The 24,407-nt window shown below is 56.8% G+C and overlaps 2 protein-coding genes across 2 annotated transcripts; both read right to left on the reverse strand.

Annotated features, from left to right (window-relative positions):
* Positions 1 to 2,261: 2,261 nt before the first annotated feature.
* Positions 2,262 to 6,435, reverse strand: Spib (Spi-B transcription factor). The gene is made up of 6 exons (XM_057761089.1): positions 6,409 to 6,435; positions 5,637 to 5,664; positions 4,383 to 4,455; positions 3,903 to 4,132; positions 3,477 to 3,609; positions 2,262 to 2,894 (listed from the first exon to the last, which is right to left on the reverse strand). Exons 1-6 carry the CDS (start codon positions 6,429 to 6,431, stop codon positions 2,596 to 2,598), a joined length of 786 nt encoding a protein of 261 aa, XP_057617072.1. The 5' UTR covers positions 6,432 to 6,435; the 3' UTR covers positions 2,262 to 2,595.
* Positions 6,436 to 7,133: 698 nt separating this feature from the next.
* On the reverse strand, positions 7,134 to 24,163 carry Pold1 (DNA polymerase delta 1, catalytic subunit). Its single transcript, XM_057761115.1, has 27 exons — positions 24,038 to 24,163; positions 17,646 to 17,830; positions 17,375 to 17,488; positions 16,445 to 16,591; positions 16,241 to 16,366; positions 16,004 to 16,172; positions 15,845 to 15,926; positions 15,635 to 15,764; positions 15,212 to 15,378; positions 14,909 to 15,013; positions 13,664 to 13,804; positions 13,431 to 13,541; positions 13,120 to 13,311; positions 12,931 to 13,019; positions 12,645 to 12,761; positions 12,308 to 12,421; positions 11,985 to 12,132; positions 10,502 to 10,597; positions 10,276 to 10,413; positions 9,293 to 9,468; positions 8,879 to 9,031; positions 8,699 to 8,801; positions 8,237 to 8,369; positions 8,050 to 8,163; positions 7,749 to 7,801; positions 7,579 to 7,676; positions 7,134 to 7,269 (listed from the first exon to the last, which is right to left on the reverse strand). Exons 2-27 carry the CDS (start codon positions 17,827 to 17,829, stop codon positions 7,164 to 7,166), a joined length of 3,306 nt encoding a protein of 1,101 aa, XP_057617098.1. The 5' UTR covers position 17,830; positions 24,038 to 24,163; the 3' UTR covers positions 7,134 to 7,163.
* Positions 24,164 to 24,407: the final 244 nt, after the last annotated feature.

The raw sequence follows: 24,407 nt of genomic DNA on the forward strand, positions 1-24,407 counted from the left end.
CCGGTTTCCCCGCGTAGGCAGGACGGGTGCCTGCCGGGGGAAGGAGGTCTTGGTGTCCCTCCCGCCCTGTCCTGGTGCGGGCCCCCTGGGAGTGGCCTGGCCGACTGCCGGTCACCGGCCGGGTGCAGAGAGGCCGGGAAGGCCTTGGAGGGCTGCCCGGGCCGGCTCCTTCCCAGCACCAGAGTGTGGAGGAAGTAAAGACAAGGAGAGAGGCTTAGGGTAGTACCACAGGTGTGACCGGCTCAGAAGGGTATCAGAGAAAAGGACTGGGTCAGGGTCCAGGGGAGCCAAGACAAGCTGCCTCCCTTTTTCTCTTCCTGCGCCCCTCCCTCTCCTCCATTGTACAAAATCCCCGAAGCTGGAAACTTGCCCGCCTCTGGGGGCACTAAGCCAACCAGTAGGCAGCCTCCCTTTGACGTCTTTGGTTGCCCCGCAAACTTTCATCTCACTCTCGAAGGAGCAGGCAAGTTGCACAGTGGCCCAGGATCGTGGCACGCCCCATATCCCGGAATTCCAGAAGCTGAACAAAAAGAGAGAGGGATTGGTGTGACTTTGAGGTCAGCCTGAACTACAGTGTAAGAACGCTCCTATCTTAAAAAAGCGAACACACCAAAGCCAAAAGCCTGGAATGGAGGAGTGGATGGAAAGAAGAGCTGGGAAGCCCAGTGATTTCACCATTCAAGACCTAGCCTGGCCTACCGCCATGGTACCTCCGCCTTCTCCCATCTACCCCCTCACTGCAGCTACCCTCAGCCTCAGTACCAGCCAGGTCCTGTGGTGAGGCAGGCCAGAGCCTGATGAAGGGTCCCAGCACAGCTGTAAACTTTATTTAGGATTTTATTTATTATCCATGTATAGTGATGTTGACTTTTGAAGAAAGAATTCTATTTGGTGCCAGCTTGTCCTTGGCCACATGAACATCTTCCATGATTCTTCTTTCCCGTCCTGGTGACCCAGAGGTGAGTTAAGGTGTGTCCCAGGTTCATCAGGGTTGCAAGGAGGCCCTCTTCCTCTTTCTCAGAGGGACCTAGGCCTGAGTGGCTCAGCCTGCTCAGGCTCAAAGCCTTGGGTTCTGATTCTACTATGGGGGCCCAATGAGAACCTCACAATTTGAGCCAGGTTGGCCTACAGCTGGCTGTATCCAGCACTTCAAAAGACTGGGCCGGAACAGGCAGCTGAGCGTGGTCACAGGGTGAGACAGCAGCACTGGAAGGGACTGGTCCCGGCCTCTGCGCACAGAACATCTGGCCAGAGGTTTCCCATTCAGATGTCTGGACTGTGGGAGAGCTCCCTAGTCTGAAAGCTTACTGTATGTAGAGTGCTTTCCTCTGCAGACAACACCTGCAGGGACTTAATTTGCCTGCCTTGTGGGTGGGGGGTGGCCAGCTTTAGAAGCTTGGCTAGTGATGGCGTGGGGTAAGCGGGGTGTGGTGGAACATGTTCAGAACCCTAGCGCGCTGGACACCAAGGCAGGAAGACGGTTATGAGTTTAAAGCCAGCCTGGCCCACATAGATAGACCCTGACTTATGAAAAAGAAAAGAAACAGGCTTGTGACGGTGCCAGGATCTGAGCACTCTGGCGGATGCAGGAGCTCGAAGGGAGGAGCTCAAGGCCATCCTCAGCTTCATGGCAAGTTCAAGGCCAGCCTGAGCTACCTGAGACCCAGTCTCAAAAATAACAGGCGCTGGCCTTGCCACATCCCCCAAACTGGCCAGGGGCTAGAATGATCCTGACATACAACACAGGTGGCCCCTCAAACAAGAGAGTCAGTATGTGACCTCAGGGCAGCCAGGAGCCTAGGATGTTAGAGAACTTCCCATATGACAAAGGACCCCAGAAGGCTCAGTCTGTAAGATTCACGGAACGTCCCCCCCCCCCAAAACAAGTCATCTCAGATCCCAGAGGGTCCCAAGGGATGGCTGAGGCAAGAGGATCACCAAAGCTTGAGGACAGCCTGGACTACACAGTAAAACCTTGTCTCAAAAAAAGAAAAGGCCTGGTGTGGTGTTGTGCCCCTGTAATCCCAGCACTTAGGAGACTGAGGCAGGAGAATTGTCACAAGTTGGGGGCCACCCTGAGCTAAATAGTGAGACCCTGTTTCAAACAAAGTCATGGATGGACACAGAGAAAGTCATAGAAGGCACAGGGTTCTCAGAAGGCTCCAGACATAAAGACATAACTAGATCTCAGATCTGACCAGGGCCTCAGGGCAGCACAGAGGGACCCGCACCCACCCACCCAACACACACACACACACAAACAAGGTTTGGGGGCTGTAGACAGCGCCACCTGCTGGTGCAATGACGTGTGCGATCCCAGGGCTCGCAGCAAGTACCAATGTGGATTCCGGAACTGCAAACACCACCAGGAGCCCCCCCTCAGAGGAACCTGCCATTCTAGGAGCAAGTAGAATCACCAGTGGGTCGTGAGACACTCCCCTTAAACACGACCATCTTGGGGAATCCCATACATGGCACGGGGGACGCTGGGGAGGCCCTGGTGAGACCTGAGGACCCTGGCAGCCGCTACTGCCCCCAAACGGGGCTCCATGGACACTAGGGCCTAGGGGCTAGAAAGGGGTCGTAGCGGGGCGCTCAGGCGCGCCGGGTAGTTGGCAGCAGCGCGCTGTCGAACTGGTAGGTGAGCTTGCGTTTGACCTTGCGGATTTCGCCTGTCTTGGCATAGTTGCGCAGTGCACGCGCCAGCTTCTGGTACGTCATGCGCTTGCGGTTGCCCTTCTGCTGGCCCCAGCGGCGAGCCAGCAGCTCCTTGTGCTTGGAGGAGAACTGGAAGACTCCGGCACCCGGCTCCACCCACCACACGCACTCGCGCATGTCCCCGCGCAGCAGCAGTCCCAGCAGGAACTGGTACAGGCGCAGTTTCTTGCGGGCACCTGTAGGGTATTAGGCACCCACGTTACGAGGGAAAGTCCGTTGATGGGACACCCCCCCTCCCAGTCTACAGCCCCCTACAATTGAGTCAGGCCTGATTGATTCGAACCTAGTTATTCTAACTATTCCAGAGACTGAGAAAGGGGATAACAAGTTCAAGGCCAGCCTGGGCAACTTAGTTGAGACTGTCTTTTAAAAGTAAAAAGAGGGCTGAGGTATGGCTTGGTGATCGAGCCCCTTGCCTAGAATCCCCAAAGTGAGGAACTAGGGTGTGAGAATGTATAAAATAGCAGGTTTTATATACGGGAAACTGTTGTCCAGTAGAGAATAAGTTGACAGAGGTACGAGGAGAGGGCAACTGGTTGGGGCTAGGTACTGCGCTCCCTCTTGCTGTTACTGTGGTTTAGTGCACAATGGAAACCAGGGCACAGAGAGGATGGTGCCCTTGGCCAAGGTCATACAGCCAACAAGTAGCATGGATCTGGGAACTTCCTTGGGAGGTGTTAGTACTTAGGGAACCTTGGCTCCTTCAGGCCTCCCCTGACCCACAATCAGCGTCCTCACCAATTTTTCACCCCACATACCTGCCTCGGTGCCAGCCAAGAGGGCCTCGTCTGACTCGCTGTCTGAGACCTCCAGAGCAGGGCTGTCCAGCAGAATGTCTTCTTCCTCTGACAGCACAGGGCTGGGGTACGGGGTAGCCAAGGGGCCCAGAGTCTGTGGGAGACCAGGGTCACCTCTACATCACTCCCTCATTCTCCCCCCCCCCCACCTCTGCAGCCCTTACTATCTTCCTGTAAGTGTGGACACTGGCCTTGGTTATCTCAATACACAGAGAAGTTAAGGCAGTTGCCCAAAACTACACAGTCAGAAGATGACATGGGTCCAGGAGCTACCTCGGAAGGGCGTCCTTGTATCCCCCACCCAGGCACAGTCCAGAGTTCATTTCAGAGAGTTGCAGAAGAAATACGAGGTGGGAAGTCTCCCTCCAAGCAATTCCTGCCCCTCACCTGGCTGACAAAGTCCTCTGAGGGGTACACCTGGAGGCCAGGCCCTGGAGCCTCCAAGCTCGAGGCTGGTTCAAGGGTCCCCACAGGACCGTAGGCAGAGGGGCCGAGACCATGACCATAACAGAGCTGCACAGCCTGGGAGTGGGCAAAGGCAGTCGTAGCGGGGTCAAAGACTTCATAGGGGGTGATGGCGGAGGCAGGTGGGGCCTCTGTCCAGCCCCATGTGGAGTCTGAAAGAAGGGTCAGAGTCAGTAATCAAAGGTGGGCAGAAGACAGGCACCCTCAAGATCCCACACAGAGGGGCCTTTGTAAGCTGTGCAAATCTCCGACCCCAGAATTTGCATGGGGGAGCAGATGAACTGGGGCGGGTAGGGAGGTGGCTTGGGGAGGGGCTGCCATGACGAGGGAGCGCTCCTGTGGACCTCCCCCCCTCCCCCCACGTGAACGGAGTCTAGGGTGCTAGGAAGCTGGGTCACTCACCAGGGCCCCCATCTGAATCTGGGTAACTGAAGGGCTTGCAGCTGTCCAGGTCATAGAAGACACCTTCTGGGTACTGCTGGGGTGAAGACAGAGTCATCCCAGACCTCGGAGACTCCCCACTCCCCAGCCTTTGGGACACTGACAGTTGAGAGGAGGGAGAGGAAGGACAGAAACAGACAGAGACAGACACTGAATCCCTGAAGAAGGGACACCCAGAAGCTAGTGTCTGCCATGACTGTGACCCTCAAGGAACCCTAGTAGTTCCCAGTGTGCAACTGGTACCCGGGAACTCGCTCTGTAGCCCAGGCTGGCCCAGAACTTGAAGCGGTGTTCACCCTGGGGTGACAGGCATGCACACCTTCTCTAACCCAGGACACCAGTTCATCTCAAGAACCGTGTGTTGTTTCAGCCACAGCCACTGGAAAAGCAGTGCAGGTGAACTCTGAAGTTCATGCAGATGACTCCCGCACACCCTCCCGCTCGCGCAGGCAGATGGAGCAACCCGAGGTTGTGGGGTTTACTGGTGGGTGGCCAACCATGCAGCAAAAAGGACAGGTACCTAACACGCTGTGGGTGGGAAGAGGGCAGGCGCCCAAAAGCCCTATGCACGAGTCATTTACAACAACTTCAAATGAATCAGTGTAACATACTGGGTGAGATCACGTAGGAAGGGATGCCAGCGAATGTTCTAGAATGATGGGATTTTTCTAATCTGGGTCTAGTAATGGCTACAACAGTGTACACAATGAAGACACTCCCTGATGCACGCACACACAATATGTCAGTTTTAAACAACCAACAGCAGGTGTCTTACAGGTATAATCCCCAGCACTCTGAAGGCTGAGGCAGGAGGATCATGAGTTTGAAACCAGTTAGAGCTACGTTGACAGATCCTGTCTCATTTAAAACAAAACAAACAAAAAAGTCCAACAAAACTCAAAGAAGTGGGGACTTCTTGCCACCACAGAAAAGGTCTCACTGTTGTGTTGGGAGTTCAAAAGCGTTGAGGAAAATAATTGGTGTCCTCGATCCTACAGTTAAAAGATGTAAGATCCATAACCCCAACACAGGATCGTACACAGAGAACATGGACTAGACAGGTACACAAGGTCAAGGAAGTAGCCTCAAGTCACAGATGAGGTGGGGACGGAGGTCTGGGGAGACAGACTGGAAATTGAAGCAGAAGTAGATCTTAGTGAGGTCTGCCCTGCAGGCCACACAGGCGCCCCCACCCTCCCCTGGGCTCAGACTCACCAAACAGCTCAAGTGTGGGCCGTCCAGCCTGGTTGGGGAGAGACACAGGGGCATGTCAGGGCTGCCCTCAGCCACCTGAGCCTCAAAGTGGTTGTGGGGCCCACAGGGGAGGTGGTGGCAGCTGTGATCACCACAGCTCTGCAGTCTGCTGGCTGTCCTTGTGTGCGCCCAGCCTTCCCACAGTCACCCCCACAGCCCCATTAGGACAGGAAGTAGGGGGCGGGTGCCAGGCAAATGTCCCCCACTACCCTTGGGATTTGCATGCACACTGTGGGGGGAGACAAGGAAAGTAAGAGGGAGAAAGTCCCCAGCTGCCTGGGGACGGTGGCCAGAGAGCTTGGTTTGAGTGTCTTCGCAAGTCCTGCTGAGACCAGAGGAAGCAACGCACTGAAGAGCAGGGCTAGAAACAGACTGAGGGAGAGAGCAAAGGGATGGCCGCCAGGGTAGTGCCAGGAGCCGGGCGGAACAGTTAGACAGGAGGAAATAGAAACAGACAAAACGCAGGGGGCAGAGAGCGCCAGAAATGAAGCAAGCGATACAGAGGACAGATGGCACACCTGGGAAGACCTGGGCAGGATGGGGGTGAAAGTCTCCAGAACATGCCATCTTTGGAAACCTGTCTAGGAAGACAGAGTTGATGGGAGAACTGTCCTCTGCCGACGGTGAGGCCACCCCTTACCACCTGCCTTGGGGCGGGGGAGGGAGGGCACAGAAGCTGAGGGTACTGATGGGGTGGGGGTCCCAAGTACAGGTTTGGGGATTACCCACTTACTGTGCAGCCTCCAGAGCAAGCATGGTGGTTCAGGGCAGGCTGGGCTGGCTCTGGCCACTACTCCTATATATACTTTGGCCCAGCCCCCACCCCCCCAGGGGCGGGCCATGGGGGCCCTCCTCAAAAATCCCCTCGGGGAGGGGTCTGGATTGCACAACCCTCTGGTCACGTGGCAGGGAGGGTGGGCCTAGGAGCCATCTGGATTTGGGGTTCCCCACCATTGGGGATGGAGGGCTGACACAAGGGTGGAGAGAGAAGTTGCTGAGAAAGGCCCTGGGTACAGGATGCCACAGGAAGGAGCCAACAGTGACCAGGGCGAGATGACATGGGGCAGTGAGGCCTAGGAACAGCTGTGAGGACAGGGGATCTCCCAAGAGCCGCGGGGAAGCCCAGGCAGATCGACCACCAGGACCCCATGGTGGAAGTACCAGTGTCAGGGAGGGTCCCCTTGCTGCCCTGAGGTGTGGACGTCTATGTGCCAAGAGCCATCCCAGGCCTGAAGGAAACAGGGCAGCACCCGGTGCCAGCTGGGCGACCACCAGCCCCATGGGGTGGAGCAAAGCAGAGCGGTGGGGATCTTACTCGGGTTTTCAGAAGGGAAACAGAGATGCCAGCCCTGTGTGGGCACAGGTAGAGGTACAGAGGCCCAGGGAGTTGTACTGTACCTGAACCATGAAACCCAACCTGTTCCCCAAGACCACAACACACAGCCAGTAGCAAAAAGTCTGAACTTTATTCTCTGTCCCTTTATCAGATCACCAGGCCTCTGGGCCCGGAGGTCCAAAACGCTGCAGCAGCCGCTCCTGGTCCTCCAGGTCCTTGCGTACTTTCTTGCGCATGTAGAAGATGGGACAGTCGCGGCTGCAAAGGGTGGTGGTCAGGGGCCGTTCCCAGGACTTTGGCCCCTACCTGCTGCCCACCCAGGGGAGGGGGCTGTTTGCTTAGCGGGCACAGAGAAGCCGATAACAGCAGTGCCCCGAGAGGTAGCCAGCCGTATATCAGCTGTCACCTGGCGTGGGAACGCGCCCCACCCGCCCGTTCCCTGGGGAAAGCCCGGCCCCACCCTAGGGGAGGCTGTGCGGGCGCCTAGCCCAGGCAGACCCTGCCCACTCTTCAGTGATGTCTCCCCCACTGGGTCAGGAGTCTGGTAGCAAGTGGGGGAGGGTGCACCTGGTACAGATCACATCCTCATGCAAGCTGCCCTGGCAACGCTGGCACTGTGTCCAGAGGCGCGAGAAGCGCTCCTCCAGGGCATTCAGGTGTGACACCTAAAGACACAGCGGGTTGAGCAGGGCTGTGGGGGTCAGGCTTGCCCCAGCTCTAGCCCCTACCTCACTCACCTCCTTCTGGTAGAGTTCTGACTCCCGTGGCTGACAGAACTCACACACAGCTCCTGGGGGAAGGGTGGGTATCGGCACAGGGTGCTGGAACTGAGCCAGGCCCTAGCCTCCATCCCTGCATCTCTGCTCTTCTCCACCCGCTGCCCATCCCGGCTTCTGAAAGTCCCCAGGGCTAGAGAACAAGGGCCTGAGTGTGTGGGGAAAACTCCCCTGGGGAAACCCGGAGCGGGCGAGGACCCTTCGCGGGAGCGCAGGCAGAGCCCCACCAGTGGGTGTAGGAGCGCTGCGTCCTGGGTCTCACCTTGATGGTTGATCACGGAGCGGCAGCCAATGCAACAGTTGCGACGCTTGGTAAAGGCCAGGAGGCCACCAACCTTGCCGGTGAGCACAGTTTTGCAGCGTGTGTGGTCACCACCTACAGGAGAGGAGCTGACAGTCTCGCCCCTGCCCCTTTCTTGCCCACACTCCCTCCTCGGGGTCACACTTACGGAGCAGCACGGATTCTGCACGGCCCTCGCCCAGAATGGGCTCAAAGATGCGCAGCAGCGGCTTGGCCAGCTGTTGCTCCAGGTAGTACTGGGTGTCGATGGGCAGGCTGTGCTCCAGCACAAACAGGGGGTCCTGTGGGCGGGCCGCGGTTACCGGTGGGCCAGGGGGGAGCCATGGACAAAACCCTCGGGATGTGACAAAGGGGTGCACCCAGGGGCAGGAAGGGCCATGGAGGGGGCGCAGGGGTCAGAAGTCACAGGCTGAGAACCAGGTCACTGTTCACTGGGTGGCTTGAGAAGATAAAACAAATGGAGGTGCTGGCACCCAGGGCGGGGAGGGGCGGAGATGGCACAGCAGCCAACTCTGTACAAGGAGGCACTACGGTCAGGCCCAGGGGCTTGACGGCCCAGAGGAAAGCAGAAGTGAGATTCTGGGAGGGGCACAGCCCAGGTGGGCCTGACCTCCGACTTCATGTAGGCAGCCACGCCTTTGGCAGCACCAATGATCACATAGGGGACTCGGTCTCCCAAGCTGGGCGCGCTGCCGGGGTCACGCTTCCTCATCCTGCGGATAGGGGAGGTGGGTGAGGTTTGGGGAGGGCTGAATGGCCCCAGCTGCAGGAGGCGGTGTGACTGCCCCACCTCTCAGCCAGTTCCACGTGGGCCTGTTTGCCCGCATAGTCGGCCGCTGCACGGGTCAGCTCCTTGGTGATGACCAGCTGGGAGATGTCTATGCGGTTGCACAGCAGGTCCGAGATGACATCTTTGGCATGGGCTACGGCACCATCAGGGTCCCTGAGACGATGGACAGAGTCACCAGGGGCTGCTGACGATGGACTGCAGCTTTCATCACTGCAGCGGGCACTACGGGCTGAGACGGGGTTTGCAGTAGAGCAGAAGCAGGAGGCCAGAGGCCATCGCCTAAGGCAGCCAGTCTAATTCACACTGCCTCACCATCACAGCAAGACCCCTCTATCCCCAGGGAGGCTGCTGGGCCCATGGGTCTGACGGAAGCTGGCTTCTGGGTCTAGGAGGGACACACACACACACACACACCGGTCCACGAGGATTCGGCGTAGCGAGGATGTAACAAGGTTGGCCACTAGGGGACAGTTGTCCCTGCGCACAGCCTCCAGGCCCTTGCAGTCCATTCTGTCATGGGTATCAGGCTGAGAGGAGAAGAGCAGGCCAGCATAGCGCTTCTTGCTGATGAGCAGGTACGGAAAGTAAACCTAGAAGGGACCCAAGGGTGGTGACCCTGTGCACTACCCCCCACCTCCAATCCCAAGACCCATCAGAAGCAGGACAGGCAAGGAAGGCCCTTGCCCTTGATGGAATGAACCCTAGGAGGCCTGATACCCTCCAGCACCCTCGGAACCCTCTTGACATCATGCCATAAGCCTAGAGCTGGTCCCTAAATCATGAAGTCCAGGTAGGCGACACAGTGAAGTCTCAAAGCCATGGGAGGAGATAGCCCAGTGAGTCCAGAGCCAAGCACTGGGGCCGCCAGGGGCGCATGTTTGAGCAGCAGGAAGAAGCCGAGGGAGCACTGCAGGATCCATGCACACCACAGGTTTGTGCAAGGGAGGCCTCAGTCTCAGAACCCAGAACACTGGGCTTCTGCGTCCTAAGAAGCTCATGGAGCCGGGAGCAGGCCCAGAGCGCTGCAAGACCCCCACACCTGTAGCATCAGCTCTGTAGCACACAGTAAAAAAGGCTACCGCTAACTGCCGAGACCCCACTGTGCACTGAGCTGAGGCAGGGCACACACGCACCTTCTCAAATTCTAACTGCCGAGACCCCACTGTGCACTGAGCTGAGGCAGGGCACACACGCACCTTCTCAAATTCTAACTGCCGAGACCCCACTGTCTGCACTGCTCTGAGGCAGGGCACACACTCACCTTCTCAAACCTCACTAACTGCCGAGACCCTGCTGTCTGCACTGCGCTGAGGCAGGGCACACACGCACCTTCTCAAACTCCACTAACTGCCGAGACCCCGCTGTCTGCACTGCGCTGAGGCAGGGCACACACGCACCTTCTCAAACTCGAGTTGGATAGGCGATGGGAAATGACTTGATACCCAGCCGGCAGCCTCCCGACCCAGAGACATCGCCTCAGCCACAGAGGAGACACCAAATCGGCACATCACAGAGTCAGTGTCGCCGTAGACCACCTGCCGGGGTACATGTGAGAGGCATGTTCCTGTCATGGTAGGCAGCCCAAGGACCCTGGGGAGCAGCCGGCTGTGCCCAGACCCTGACCTTGGCATCGGCATCGTAGCCATTTTCTACAGTGTACTTGGACTCCACCAGTTGCTTGGTTTTCTCAATCATCTGCCGCCCGAATCCAGTGACGCTCTGTTAGGAGCAGAACCAGAAAGAGTGAAGACCCAGCTCGGTCTGGACACACCTCTGCCACTTCCAAGCATCACGGATCATGTATCCAAGTCCAGGAGACAGGAGGCTGTTTCTCCAAAGTATGTGTATTCTCAGAGGACAAGGAGCCATCCCCACCTCTGGTCTGGGAATGGAGCCAGGTCTCATGTAGAGTAAGCAGAGGCTCTGGGCCACACCCAGCTCCTCACTGGAGGATTTTAGGCAGGGGCTCTTCCACTGAACACAAGCCCACACCACCACATCCTGATCTCTCTTCACAAACGAGGATGAGGCTGGTGGACAGACAGAACGCTCCTATGGGTTTCACGTGGTCATGGGGACATCTCAGAAGTCCACAGCTGACTTGTCTTATCCACCTGCTCCATGCTCCTTTTTCCTTATTTTGTTTTGGATGGCTCAGTAGTTTGTTATCCCACCATAAGAGGCCACGACAGAAGACCTAAGGTCCCAATGCCCACGCTAGGAACAGCCACACTGGAGTGAGAACGGCAAGCAGACAGGGGGTGACTCCAGCAGAGGCAGGTCTGGCCAAGGCGCAGCTCCTGGGAGACACCGTCCTTCCAGGCAATCAGCTTCCCTGAGCCCTGGAGCCACACCAGAGGTCTATGCTCACAAGGGGAGTTAACAGGGACCCTGGTTTGGACCTGGGATCAGGGAGCTGGAGTAAACAGCAGCTTCTGTCAGTCACGGCCCTGTGACCTCTGAACCCATCCCATGAAAATCCTGCCACCTGCTCTGGACATTCCCTACCTAAATATTCCTGAGATGTCACTGCTCACTGCTGAGAGAGCAAAGTACTGGGCCTGTGACCCGACTGAGTAGCAACACCACAGGCCTACACCAAGGTCAGTTAGACCACAGGCCTACACCAGGGTCAGTTAGACCACAGGCCTACACCAGGGTCAGTCAGACCACACATGGCAGCACTGCAGGCCTATAGCAGGGTCAGTCATAGACCACGCATGGTCATCAAGTAACCCAGCAAATCCAGCCTGGTTGGCTCTCCTTTCTCTTCCCAGGGTTGTGGAAGGGATGAACAGAGGGGTTGCCGCTGGGGTAAGGGTGTCCAGCAACGCAGTATCCCAAGTACCCATCTCAGCTGACCCATTGGCAGAGCCCTGGGAGTCGCTTATACTATAAACATTACCTGAGACTAGAGTCCCTGTCCGAATAGGCCATGCGCAAGGAGTGCCAAGGACAGGTGCTCAGTCTCTGATGACCCTACATTAGGGTGCAGAGGATGCCCGACACTGCAGCTCCTGCCATACTGGGACACCCTCTGCCCCAGCTGACCTCAAAATGCACGCCAATAGTAACCTAGTCACCCATGAGCACCCCAAAGGCTCACCTGGGAGATCTCCAAACATGGCAGCTTGCCCACCTGGGCACCAGTGAAGCCATATACAGAGTTGGCGCTCACTTTCAGTGCCAGCTGCCTTCCATCCAAGACCTGGCGCCGCAAGGGGTCCGTCTCCTGAGCCAGCTCAGCCTTGGCCCTGGGTGAAGGCAGGATAAAGGCTGTTTAAGGGGACCATGGGTCCCGGGGAGGCCCAGCTGGCAGAGGGTGCTGCCTGGAGTGGAGCCTTATTTCCTGGGGACACAGCTATAGAAGATCTGCACAGGTCACCCAGGGATCTAAGCACTAAGCCAGGCAGTGGCTGCAGAGCCCACCTCTTGCGGGCACTCAGCAGATTCTCCAGGATCTGGGGCAGGAGGCCCTTCCGCACAGAGGACTTCACAAACTCATCCCCAGTGGGTGTCCTGATGAATTCATCTGCTTTAAGGCTGGGAGGGAGAGAGGAAGAGACTGGATTTCAGGCCTGCTCGCTCCAGCATCCTCCAGACCTCCCCCTGGTCAGCCTCTCCGTTAGCCCACATCCATGGCCTATCTCAAGTCCTTGACTCCCAGGTCTCCTTTTCCCTGGACCATTACTTCTGGGCCTGATGTATCAAGATGTGAAACAGGGCTCAGGGTGGTTGGGGGTCATCCCGGATGAAGGCAGCATACCCCAACTTCTGGGCAGCCCCGGGCCGTAGCAGTGTGGTGTAGCACAGATTATGGGCCATCATGATGGATGGGTATAAAGAGGAGAAGTCCAGCGTGGCAATGGGGACGTCATAGTACCTGAGGAAGATTTGGGGGAAGTCAGCCCCCATCCTGCCCCTACCCTTGGGCCCTTACCTTTTAAAATTTTTATATACAGAGTCTCAAGGAGCCCAGGCTGGCCTTGAACCCCTCCGAAACGCTAGGATGTCATATGTGAGTGTCCCACCATGCCCAGCAGCGTCCTCACCCTTTAAGGGGCTCAATGACAGTGGCTCCCGTGTAGTCCTCACCACCCTCAGTCTTCACCACAGGCATCAGGAGCCCCTGGCGCATGGCCTGGAGAAGGGGCAGGGGCGGGGCGGTGAGTATCCAGGTACCAGGACCGGTGTGTGCATGTGTGTATGGTGGATATGGCCAGCCAGGCACAGCCACCCACCTGGCGCAGCAGTTGAGACACGACCTTGACCTGCTGGCCTCGGCTGAGCAGGTACCCAAGGGGCACACCTGTGACACGCGCCATTTCCACATTGTTCACCAGCACCATAAGGCGCTCAAGCAGCCGAAGCGGCAGGTAGGCATCCTTCAGGCAGTACACCGCCAGGCGGCGGCGCGTCTGCTCATTCCCGTTCTGTGGATAGGCATGTGGGGCGGGGCTCAGGTGGGGGTAAGGAGGGACCCAGGCCGGGCTCGGGCGGGGCTCGGGCAGGGGTAGGGAGGGACCACCGGGAGGATCTGGGGGGGTGGCACCTGCAGGTCAGTGATGATACTGTGTTGTACATCCTCCTTCTGCTCACCCAGGAAGTGGAAGCTCACAGCATTCAATGTATAGGAACGAAGCTTGTATTCCCGCAGCAGCACCTGGGCGGGTTGGGGTGGGGCAGGGCCTCAGAGCTGTGGGGTGGGGCCTGGAGACTGGCACGTAGGGGGTGGGCGGAGCTTGAGTTTGAGACTGAATGTTAGGCGGGTGGTTTCCTGCATACCTGCAGCATGTCCATCTGAACTCGGCCCACCATGCTGACCACCTTACTTTCCCGCCGGCCCACCTGCCTTGATTGGAAGGAGGAGTCGCGAATGTTGGAGCGGAGACCAGTCACACGGCCCAGGAAGGGGAAGCGGTCCACCTGGGGAGGGACAGTGGGCAGGGCTGGTCACCCTCACTCTGAACCTGGCCACACGACCACAGAACAGGGACTGGAACCACCAGGGCACTCCTGGGGCTGGATGATGGCGGCTGAGGGCAGAGTTTGCTTGAGTGGGATGAAGTGGAGCCAGTGACAGGGCTGAGAGACTGGTGACACCGGTGACAGGTACTGACAAGGAGCTGTGGTTCAAACTGACAGAGGGAGTCAAGGGGAAGAGGGGCCGAGGGCGAGGCACCCAGGACATGAAGGCTAGTGTCTCCATGCAGCTGGGCAGTAAGGTCTGCTCAGCCTGTTCATCACCGAACTTGCTACAGATGCAGAAAGCAGGAAAATGATCCGGATAGCCTATCTGGGGCTGAACTGAAGCCCCAAAAGATGCTGACTTCCCTGTGCATCACCTGAGACCCCACCTGCAACAGAGCTGGTCCTTAAAGAAGGATCAAACTGCACTGCATCAGGCAGCGGGCCCAAGCAGACGCAGCAGGGCTGTGGTGAGCCAGAGGGCCCAAGCAGATGCAGGCCTGCGGTGAGGCAGAGGGCCCAAGCGGGTGCAGCAGGCCTGCAGTGAGCCAGAGGGCCCAAGCAGACGCAGGCCTGCAGTGAGGTGGAGGGCCCAAGCGGGTGCAAACCAGGAAGCCTATACTCGAAGCCAGGCTTGAGAGGGTCTGCCCTTGAACTCACAAAACACCATCATCCCACGCCTTGACACCCAGAGGGTCACTTCTGCAGCCTCCAGTGTGCAGCTGACCAGTGGCTGGCACGAACAAAGCCCTTTCTACAGCATCCAGCCTTTGCCACCCACCAAGACAAACACCTGCTTTCCTCTTCCAAGCCTTCATCTTCCCCCATGCCTTGCCAGTGAATTCTAAAGCAAGTGGCCATTGCGGCGCTGGAGGGCTGGCTTCTCAGGGAGGCTCCTGTCCACAGACTTCCACTTCCAGCTGGAGCAGAGTAGGTTACATCTGGGACTCCAGAGCAAAGGCCAGCCCAGGATGCCCGAGTGGCTGGTGACAGCCACGGGCAGAGGTGTCCAGCGCAAGGACGGCCCCAGGGAAAGATCTGGGAGGCTCCCAGCTTCCTCACCTTCAGGGTTTGCGCCCTAGAGATGAGGTATGGGAGGTCAAAGTTCTGAATGTTGTAGCCGGTGATCACATCGGGGTCCATGGCGAGGATGAAGTTAGCCCAGGCCTGTGGGGAAGCACAGAGGTCAACCAGGCTGTCTACTGCCTCAGACACCCTCGTTTCCAGGACGTCCAAGACAACCAGGCACTTGTGGAAGTGCCACGGAACTCGGGAAAGACTTAGCAAAGAGCCCACGGCCCCAGCCCCAAGGACACGGCGTCAGCTGGGGACAGGGCTGAATGGCGTCCGAGGAGGGGGGGCCACCTGGAGCAGATCTTCTTCCCGCTCATAGCTCTGCACTTTGGCACCCAGGATGGGGGCGCAGGGCCGCAGTGTGAGTGCCAGGCGCAAGAATGGCTCTGGCTCACCCCAGCGCAGACCCAGGGAACAGATCTGGATCACAGGGTCACGCTCCGGCTCAGGGAAGATGCCTGCAGAGATGAGGTGTATAGGGCCTCAGTCCTCCCCTCCCCTGCCCTGCCCTGCGGGCAGCCCCACTGAGTGGCCGATGCTCCACTCACACTGTCCCACATGTGCTCGGCCTCTCCCAGCTCCTGTGCAGTCAGATGGGTGGGACACCCACCTGGGCCAACTAGCACCTGGAGCCGTCCCTGGAGGGAGCGTTCATTCCACCCACTCATCCCTCCACAGACCCAGAGGGGAGGACCCCAGGCTCTGGGGACAGACCTTTACGGCCAGCACACTCGATGTCAAAGCTAAGCACACGCAGGGGTGCAATGCGCTGCCACTGCCCTTCTGGTGGGTGACTGATCACATCTGACCACAGCACATCCACCTCCAGCTGACACAGGGTAGCCTGGGGGAAAGGCACACGGTGGGCAGCAACAGTGGCAGGGAGCCTGGGGCTCTCCGCCCCTGCCCCAGGAAGCCCCTTACCTTCTTCTCTGCCCTTGGAACATACTTCCCAGCTGGGAGCTCCAACCAGTTGCAGCCCACGATGTCAGCATCCACCATGAACCTGGAGAGGTGGTGGGGTCAGCAAGCAAGACCACCCGGGTGCTTGGGGAGGAGCGGGGTAGGGGAGACAGAACACACCGGATCTCAAAGTCCACGTTGGCCTCATAGGGTGCGAAGCTTGGGGTCCCCAGGCCCGGCACACGGATACCCTGTTCCAGGAGGCGGCGGGCCGGCGCCACAAGGCGGGGCAGCGCCAGGGTGATGCGGAGAAACGGAGAGGGGCCCTGACCATGGTATCCAAACATGCCTGCAGAGAAAGGCAGTTGGCACCCACCTGGGCTCCGCCCACCCCACTGGTCTCCAAGCCACACTCACTCTCACGGGAACACAGCTCTATGGCCAGCACGGCTGGCCCGGAGAGCTCCTTCCCACCACGCTGGTCCCGGCTGATGGCTGTGTTCAGCTCTCGCTGCAGGTCACTCAGGTGCTCGGCCCCGAAACCTGGTGTGGAAGGCCAGTCAGAAGAACAAGAGGGTTTCTGGGGTCCAGGAACAAGCCCCACAGGTCAGGGACACTCACCAGGAGGTGCAGGGGTGTAGAAGTAGGGTGCGAAGCCGTGGATATGACAGCAGACGGAGAAGCCCTCATCGGTGACTCCAAAGGCCCGCAGTATGGGCACGGAATTATGAGATTTTGGGGGCCCTCCTGGAAGTGGCACCGCTGAGCCTGGGAGAATAGTCACAAAATACCTCTCAGGTCCTGAGGCCCAACACCCTTCAAAGCCCTTCCTGGTGCCCTTCACCCACAGTGAAAGCCAACTGTGTGTCTGTCCCCACCCCCACCCCGTGGTGCTGGAGATAGAACCAGGCCCTCTACTGAGCGTTGGGACTAATGAGTCCTGGCCTTCAGCTGCTCTTCCCTCCTAGAACCTTCTAATTGAAGTTACTAGAAGCTGTGCCTAGCTTAGAGGATCAGAGGATGGGATTTTCACCTGTTGGCCATTGACTGCAGTGTATTTAAGCCTACATGGTGCTAATAAAGAGGGGCTTTTGGTATCAGTGTTGAAGGTCTGTGTGTCAGTCTGTCTCTGCATGAGTGTTCTCGACCTCCAGACCCTTGCCCAAACCTCGAGAACTGAGGTCTAGAGCAGACCTGGGCCACACCCTAGCCCCTTCACTGGGGGATTCTAGGCAGGGGCTCTACCTCTGACCACATCCCCGCCCCTCACTGGGGGATTCGGCAGGGCTCCATCACCAAGCAGCGTTGTTTATGAGTAGGGAGGACATGCATGAGCCACAGTGGGTGTGGAAGTCAGAAGACACCTTTGGGAGTTGGTTCTGACCTTTCACTACGTGGGTTCTGAGGACTGAAGTCAGGCTTGATGACAAGTGCCTTTACCTGCTGAGCCCACTTTACAGTACTCTGAGCGTGGCTCCCACACTACAGGAAGGAGGTGAACCATGTCCCACCTGGTGACTGTGCACAGACCCCCCTTCCCTGCCAGCTCACCCACATAGTGGTCAATCTCTAGCTGCTGGAAGATGAGCGGCTCCGTGCTGGGGTCCAGGGCACGTAGGGTAGGCCGCAGCCAGCGCGGGTCAATGTCTCCAATGGAAAACTGCCCTGGGAAGAGAAAGAGGCTCATGGGTGGGTCTCCCCCGAGAGGCAGCCACTCTCTGCTCAGAGGAAAGTGGGCAGAGGTGGTGGGGCGACAGCTGGAACCCCACTGAAAACAGCTGCAGCCATTTCACAACGCCTCCATCAGGAGGTGGGGACCTACCGCCCACAGTGCCCTCTGGGGGCAGCTGCATCTCCTCCTCTGCCTCCTGCAGACTCTCATCCTCCATCTCCTCCAGCATGGCCAAGTTCTCAGACTGCGATGGTTCATCCTCATCCCAGAGGCCCCCACGAGCCCGCTTTGGGGGCACCCCAGGGCCTGGTCCTTGTTTCCGCTTAAAATCCATCCTGTGGGCAAGTTGGGGCTCGATGAGGACCTAAGTAGAACGTCGTTTCCCACTCCTGCTGTGCACCCCACTATGGTCCCAAGCCCTTTCATGTGCGGCTTCCACCCACAGGCCTAGGAATTCTCCATGCTTGATGGACCTTCACTAACAGCTGGCACCGTGATGTCCACTCCTCAACCATCTCTACCCTCCCCTCACCTTGTTAGTGTAGCCCCTCCCCACATCCCCACACCCCTTAGCCCATACCCTCACCATGACCAGACCCAAACATGGTACATTCTGCAGTGACTTCACCCTCACAGAACCCCAACCCTTCTCCGGATTCCACAGTGGTCAAATATAGTGCCCCCAAACATACAGCCCAGCCAAGTCCCTGACAGCTCCACCCTCCACATGGTGCAGGACACACTACGATGAACCCTAATCGCTGGACTTCCGAATGAAAGCCATGCCACTCCGTTCCTCGGTTACAGTTTGGGTACGTGGTATCCCAAGAGACTCCTGTGTTGAAAGCTTGGTCCCTAACTGGTGACGCTGGGAGATGTGTAGCCGCACAAGCGGCTCCCCACTGGACGAATCCACTAATGGTTATGTTCATATGTAGATGTCATCCTGCAGGAACCGCCCACCTCATTTTTTTGAGATAGGGTCTCTCTCTGACTTGGACTTTGCAAGTAGTCTAGGTGGGCTGTCACTGAGCCCCAGGGAGCTGCCGTCTCTGCCTCCTCAGTGCCGGGGTCACAGACAGGCCACTACTGGTTTCTCGCCTGCTGCTTGCCCGGCAGGCATCTTACACACTCAGCCGTCTCCCAGTACCAAGTGTGACTAGGAGGTGGTGGGGACCCGAGGAGCAGGTCTCTGCCTTTGAAAGGACAGCCAGTGCCCAGCCTGCAAAGCGAGCCCTTCCGCTCCCCATCATGCTCTCTCACCACAGTGAGACCAGCTCAGCGCAGTAACACAAACCGAAGCTCTAAGTCCAATCAAGCCTGGATGCTGCTTTCAGGTCCGAGGAGGCGAGGGGAAGTCAGTCGGACACCACTAGCACCAGGAAGCGAGTAGCCGGACGCTCAAAACACCCAGGAGCAAGGATCAAAGAACCCAGGGGTCCCATCACGCCCCCAGTCCAGGAGCATGTATAACAAATAAAGCTCACAGCAGCGAGGGGCTGTGTACAGCTCCTCCCAACTGTGGCCCAAGACACAGAAATCTCCCAGCCAGCACAGCTATTCTGAAGGTATGAGGCTGGCCCTATCTGCCATCACGGGCTGAAACCCGGCGGCATGCACGGCATCTGTAGGTAAGCAGATTGCAGACATGGATGGGATAGGATGTTAGCCATGCGCTGAAGAGGACCACTGCAATTCAGTAAACGGTGCGCAAGGCTCTGGGGTGCAGTGGACATGACCTTAGCAGGCTTCAAGCTCATTTGGGGAGTGTGGGTCTGCTGAGGAGGCAGAGAGCACCCCACATGAATGCCAGAGTGAACAGGAAAGTGCCAGCGCAGGGACACTGGGTGGCAGCGTGACAGCAGTCACCTCCCTCGCCTCTGGAAACTGTTAGAGGAAAGACCACACACACACACACACACACCACACACACACAACACACACAGACCCACCCACCCACACCACACCCACACCACACCCACACACACACCCACACACACACAGCAGGGAGGCCAGACAGCTGCCCCAGGTTCAAGCAAATTCTTGTCCACTTCTGAAGATCACCCCACATCTAGACAGAAGACTCCACTACTGAGGGCCTGCAAGGTCTGTGCCCAGGCCCACCAGGCAGGAGGTTGTCGCAGGCTGCTCAGGACCTTTGGAGAGCAACGGGTGAATCAGCTTGGGTCTTTCTTGTTCTAGTTTTGGGCGCTTAGCTGGGCCTAGTAATATAGAGCCACCACAAGCAACTTAGGACACTAAAACAAGAGGGTAACAAGTTCAAAGCCGGTCTGGGCAACTTAATATGACTGTATATCAAAATAAATATCAAAGGGGCTAGGTGTGGTGGCACTCACTTTTAATCCCAAAGGTTGGGATGCAGAGGCAAGCGAACCTCGTGAGGTCAGTTCCAACCACATCCACATAGTGAGTTCCACGCAAATCAGGGGCTACATGGTCAGACCTTATCTCAAAAAGTAAGTAGAGGCTGGAGAGATGGCTCAGTGGTTAAGAGTGCTGGCTGCTCTTGCAGGGCATCAAGGCTCAATTCCCAGCATGCACAGCAGCTTATAACTATATATAACTCAAGTTCCAGGGGATCCGATGCCCTCTTCTGACCTCCACAGGTACCAAGCACACATGTGGCAACCAGATATACATGCAGACAAATATTCATACACAAAAAAATTAAAAATATTGTAAAATCTAGGGAGCAAACAAACTAAACACATACACCCAACAAAAAAGCCAGAGGGCTGGGAACAGGGCTCAGTGGTAGAACACCTGCCTAGAAGCCCCAGTGAGGGGACGCTTGACCACTTACATAACAGTGCAGAACACACACACTCACCTACAGCAAGACTGTGCAGTGTGGGCCACAACCCCAAGCAGATGTGGGGAGTGAGAGACTTGTCAACAGTTAACAATCCAAAGCTAACTCAGAATCAAACAGGCGATGAACCCAGTGTTTCTGGCCATGGCGACCTTCGCTGTGAGCACACAAGCTTCCAGCTTTACAACACCGCCACAGCATGTTCGGAGTCAACAGTTTTACTGCAGTCTTTGCTCTTGGTTCAGCCAAGACCGTACCCCCACTGTCCCTCACCATGAATCAACTAAGCATAGCTCTGGTTTGCAGGGTTAGCAGACTTGAGCATGTAAGTGACTGCCAGTGGGGCAGCCGCCCACGCCTGTGAGAAGCCCCTCCTGAATGAGGCAAAAACCAAGGGTGGTGGTGGTGCTTAGAGGCACTAAACATGGCCCGCACCTGGCACACCGCTCTCCTACTATTGTAATAAAACAAGGCTGGCCTTAATCCCTAGTGATAGGGTGGCTGGCATACCTGCATTCCAAGGTCGGAAAAACAAAACTGGCGTGTGGCATGCACCCAGGCCAACTTGAAGGAGAACTGTGTAGAGATCTGAAGGTCTTTTGTTTTGTTTTTTAAAGTCAGGATTTCCCTGTGCAGCCCTGGTTGTCTTGGAACTCGCTCTGTGGACCAAGCTGCCTCGAACTTGGAGATCTGCCTGTCTCTGCTTCCTGAAAGCTGGGACTAAAGGAGTTTGCTGCCACCACCACCTGGCAGGAGACCTAAAGTTCTTATTAGACTAAACAAAACAAACACGTCAGCAGGACCTGCAAGCCTTCCATGTGCGCCGTGTCTGTGAAAAGACCAGGATGCTCTCCTTCTGGAGGTACAGAAAGGCTCATCCACAGTCAGAGAGAACAGAAAATGTTCCGTAAGTAATAAAAATCAAGGTTTGCTCTGTGTGGGGGAGAGGATAGTACGACGGAAGAAGGGAGACCTGGTGGGACAAGGGAGGGAGAGTGATTGCAATACAATAAAAACTTTTTGTTCCGTTCCCAGCACCACCAACTGTCTCTACCAGCTCCAAGGTTCTGCCACCCTCTTTTGGCCTCAAGGGGAACTGCATGCACACACACACACACACACACACACACACACCTAAAAATAAAATAAACCTTAAAAGTAAATCTTTCAGGCTGGAGAGACGGCTCAGCCGCCAAGAGCACTGGCTGCTCTTGCAGAGGACCTGGGCTCAGTTCCCAGCACCCAGCTCGCAACCATCAGTAACTCCAGTGCCAGAGGATTTGGCAGCAAGGGCCTCTGCAGGAACTGCATACATGCTGTGACATACGTACACACAAGCAAACACTTCAAGTATAAATAAATCAGTCTTAAAGGTTCTTGGGCAAAATATGTCCTGAGAACCAGTCATAAGAGTGCGGGCTTCCAGAGTCAGGAGACTGATGGGGTCTGAGGATGAATTAAGGAACATTCTGGAAGGTGTGTGTCTCCCCACAGCTATGCGTCTTGACACCTCAGTCAAAATAAACAAACAAAACAAAACAAAAAACCCAAAGTGTTAAAGGCAGCAAGCAATTCTGTGCGTGAGAGCTGACCCTAACAGGTTGGGGCATATGAAGAACCTGCTTTTACAAGGTTATTTCCGGTACCATTGTTTAAAATCCCTAAGGACTGGAAACCACCTAAATATCCTCCCCAGGGGGACAGTTTCAATAGAGCCCTAGTAGCAGTCAATGGAGTACTATGCAGCTGTATAAAGGAATGAGGAAGCCACATGGTGATAGGAGACTCCTCAAAGAGGCTTTGTCTTTAGTAGGTGAACCAAGGTGTGGGATGGCGTGCTTCCATTTTTGTTTTATGTTTAAAAAGGACAAAGACACCTAAGGAAATGATTATCCTACAGCTACCTGAGAAGTTGAGGCAGGAGGATCATGGGTTCAAGTTTAGCACCACGATGGATTCCAAGATCAGATTTTTAAAAGGTGGGGAGTAAGGATCTGAATCTGGGAAAGGGGCTGAAGATGCCATGTCAGGCCCCAAAGTATAGAAGAAAAAGATGTCCCTGACAGGGTCCCGGGAGAAGCAGGCAGGTGTGGCCTGCACTGTCTGTCCCATGCCAAGCTGACAGATGAGGTCACCGCAGTGGCTGCTGCTCTGGGGGACTCTGGCTGCTAATGGTGGAGCAGCAGCCGCCTGCGAGGGAAAGACAGGCACAGAGCTCGCTCAGACGAAACCACTGGGCACTGCTGAGGACCACTGACTCCAAACAAGGGGCATGGCTCTGCGCGGCACAGATAAGGAGTGCACCTTCTCACCAGGAGCGAAGTGCAGATACACTTCCTTGAAGGGGAAGGGGAAGCTGCTGCCATAAGGAACTGCTCTGCTCATGCGGCTCACTGCCACACCTCCCCGACACAGGCTCTGGTGGCACCCATGATCCAAGCCTGGGGAAATGTAACTCAGCGGGGTTCCACCACCGGGTGTGTGCGCACACGCACATGTGTATGTAGGCTGTACCACTGAACTTCATCCCCAACTGTCTTTTGCAGTTTGAGACAAGGTCTAAGTTCTAGCAGCCCCAGAACGTGCCATCCTCCTGTCTCCAGAAGCTGAACAATTGTTTATGTTTCAAATCACCTCTCCCAGGGCTGCCAGATCGATCCAAGCACTCCTGGACCTCCCCTGGAGGGCTGGCACTCAACAATCTCCCACTCCCATGAACTGCTTCTGTCACCCCAGTCTCCCCTTATTCTGAACAGGGATGCTCCCATGACAGTCACCTTGGAGGCACAACTTTCGCCTTCCCCTCAGGACACAGCTCCACTGCAAAACCCACCCGCTCTCGGGATGCTCTCCAGATCTGCACCAGCCTGCAGCACAGGTGTGTCCTGGCTCCCACTTACAAGGTGATGTGGGACGCTATCACCCACCCAACTCCTCATTTCCCCCAGGACACCTCACACACTGAGTTTCTTGCCTGTCTCCTCCTCGGACCCTCCAATGCCGCTGCTCTGGGACTGTGTCTCACCTCCTTCACCAAACACCAGGCCGGGTAAGCAGGCTGCCCCCACCCAGTATCACTGGCTTATTTTATTATATAAAGCATCACATGAGGCCCGGTGAGACAGCGGAGTGAGTAATGGCGCTAGCTGGCCAGCCTGGGTTTGATCGTGGGGAACCCATATAGTGGATCGAGAGAGCAACTCCACAAAGCTGTCCTCAGACGGCGCGCGCACACGCACTAGGTAAAAGAAAGGCATTCTAGTTCCGAGTCATTGCTTCTTCTCCCATTCCTTTTTCTTTTTTTAAATTTGGTTTTTCACAGGCTTTCTCTGTGTAGCCCTGGCTATCCTGGAACTCATTGGCCTTAAACTCGAGATCTGCCTGCCCCTGCCTCACTAGCGCGGGGATAAAAGGCATAGGCTACCACGCCCTGCCCATTCCTACTTATTGAACTTCCTGATGCTCTCGCCTTGCTTCTCGTTCAAGTGCCCCGCGGCTCCCCGCAGCTCCCGCACATCTACGCCAGGCTCATGGCACGCCGGAGCCCACACCGAGATAGTCCCACGCGCCCCGGCTCCTTAGCTCCACGGATCCGTCCCTTGAGCTAGCCCTGCCTGCCCTGCTCTGCCCGAGGCTTCAGATACTTAGCGAACCCTTCGCTCGAGCCCTCCGCTGACCGACCGAGCGCCCCACTGCCCTTCTTCCTTACCCGCAGCAAACAGCTTTTCCCGCCACAAAATACGCCGCCGTGACCCCTGACCCCGATGCGCGCAGGCCCAGAGCAGCAGTGCGTCCGCTGGTCCCGCCCCTGGCCGGCAAGAGCGGGCAAATCACACCCCTGTTCCTGGCTGATCGCAGAGCCACGCCCTCCGGCGAACGGCCCCGCCCCTCATGTTGCTACAGCCCGAGGACACGCCCCCAGAAACCTGAAGCAGTTCCCGAGCGCCCCCTGCGGGAACGCAACAAGATTGCAACGGTGAGTGCTGCTCTGGGGCCTATCTTTGCTAGAAAAGGCTCCCTTTCTCAGTATCCCTAAGTGTTCCCGCATAACTTCTGTTACCCCACAAATCCCTTCCTGG

This window comes from Chionomys nivalis (assembly GCF_950005125.1).
Source record: "Chionomys nivalis chromosome 23 unlocalized genomic scaffold, mChiNiv1.1 SUPER_23_unloc_1, whole genome shotgun sequence".
Classification (NCBI taxonomy): Eukaryota; Metazoa; Chordata; class Mammalia; order Rodentia; family Cricetidae; genus Chionomys; species Chionomys nivalis.

Bases quoted from the DNA above. Each gene is read 5' to 3' on its own strand.
- Spib (XM_057761089.1), bottom strand. From the start codon at position 6,431: ATGCTTGCTCTGGAGGCTGCACA. The intron at 5,665-6,408 runs GTAAGTGGGTAA...CTCCCCAACCAG, and splicing joins CTTGCTCTGGAGGCTGCACA to GCTGGACGGCCCACACTTGA. The intron at 4,456-5,636 runs GTGAGTCTGAGC...TCACCCCAGCAG, and splicing joins GCCCACACTTGAGCTGTTTG to TACCCAGAAGGTGTCTTCTA.
- Pold1 (XM_057761115.1), bottom strand. From the start codon at position 17,829: ATGGATTTTAAGCGGAAACAAGGACCAGGCCCTGGGGTGCCCCCAAAG. The intron at 13,542-13,663 runs GTATGCAGGAAA...CAACCCGCCCAG, and splicing joins TTCAGATGGACATGCTGCAG to GTGCTGCTGCGGGAATACAA. The intron at 9,032-9,292 runs GTGTGTGTGTGT...CCATCGTCTCAG, and splicing joins CGCCGAATCCTCGTGGACCG to GGACCCTGATGGTGCCGTAG.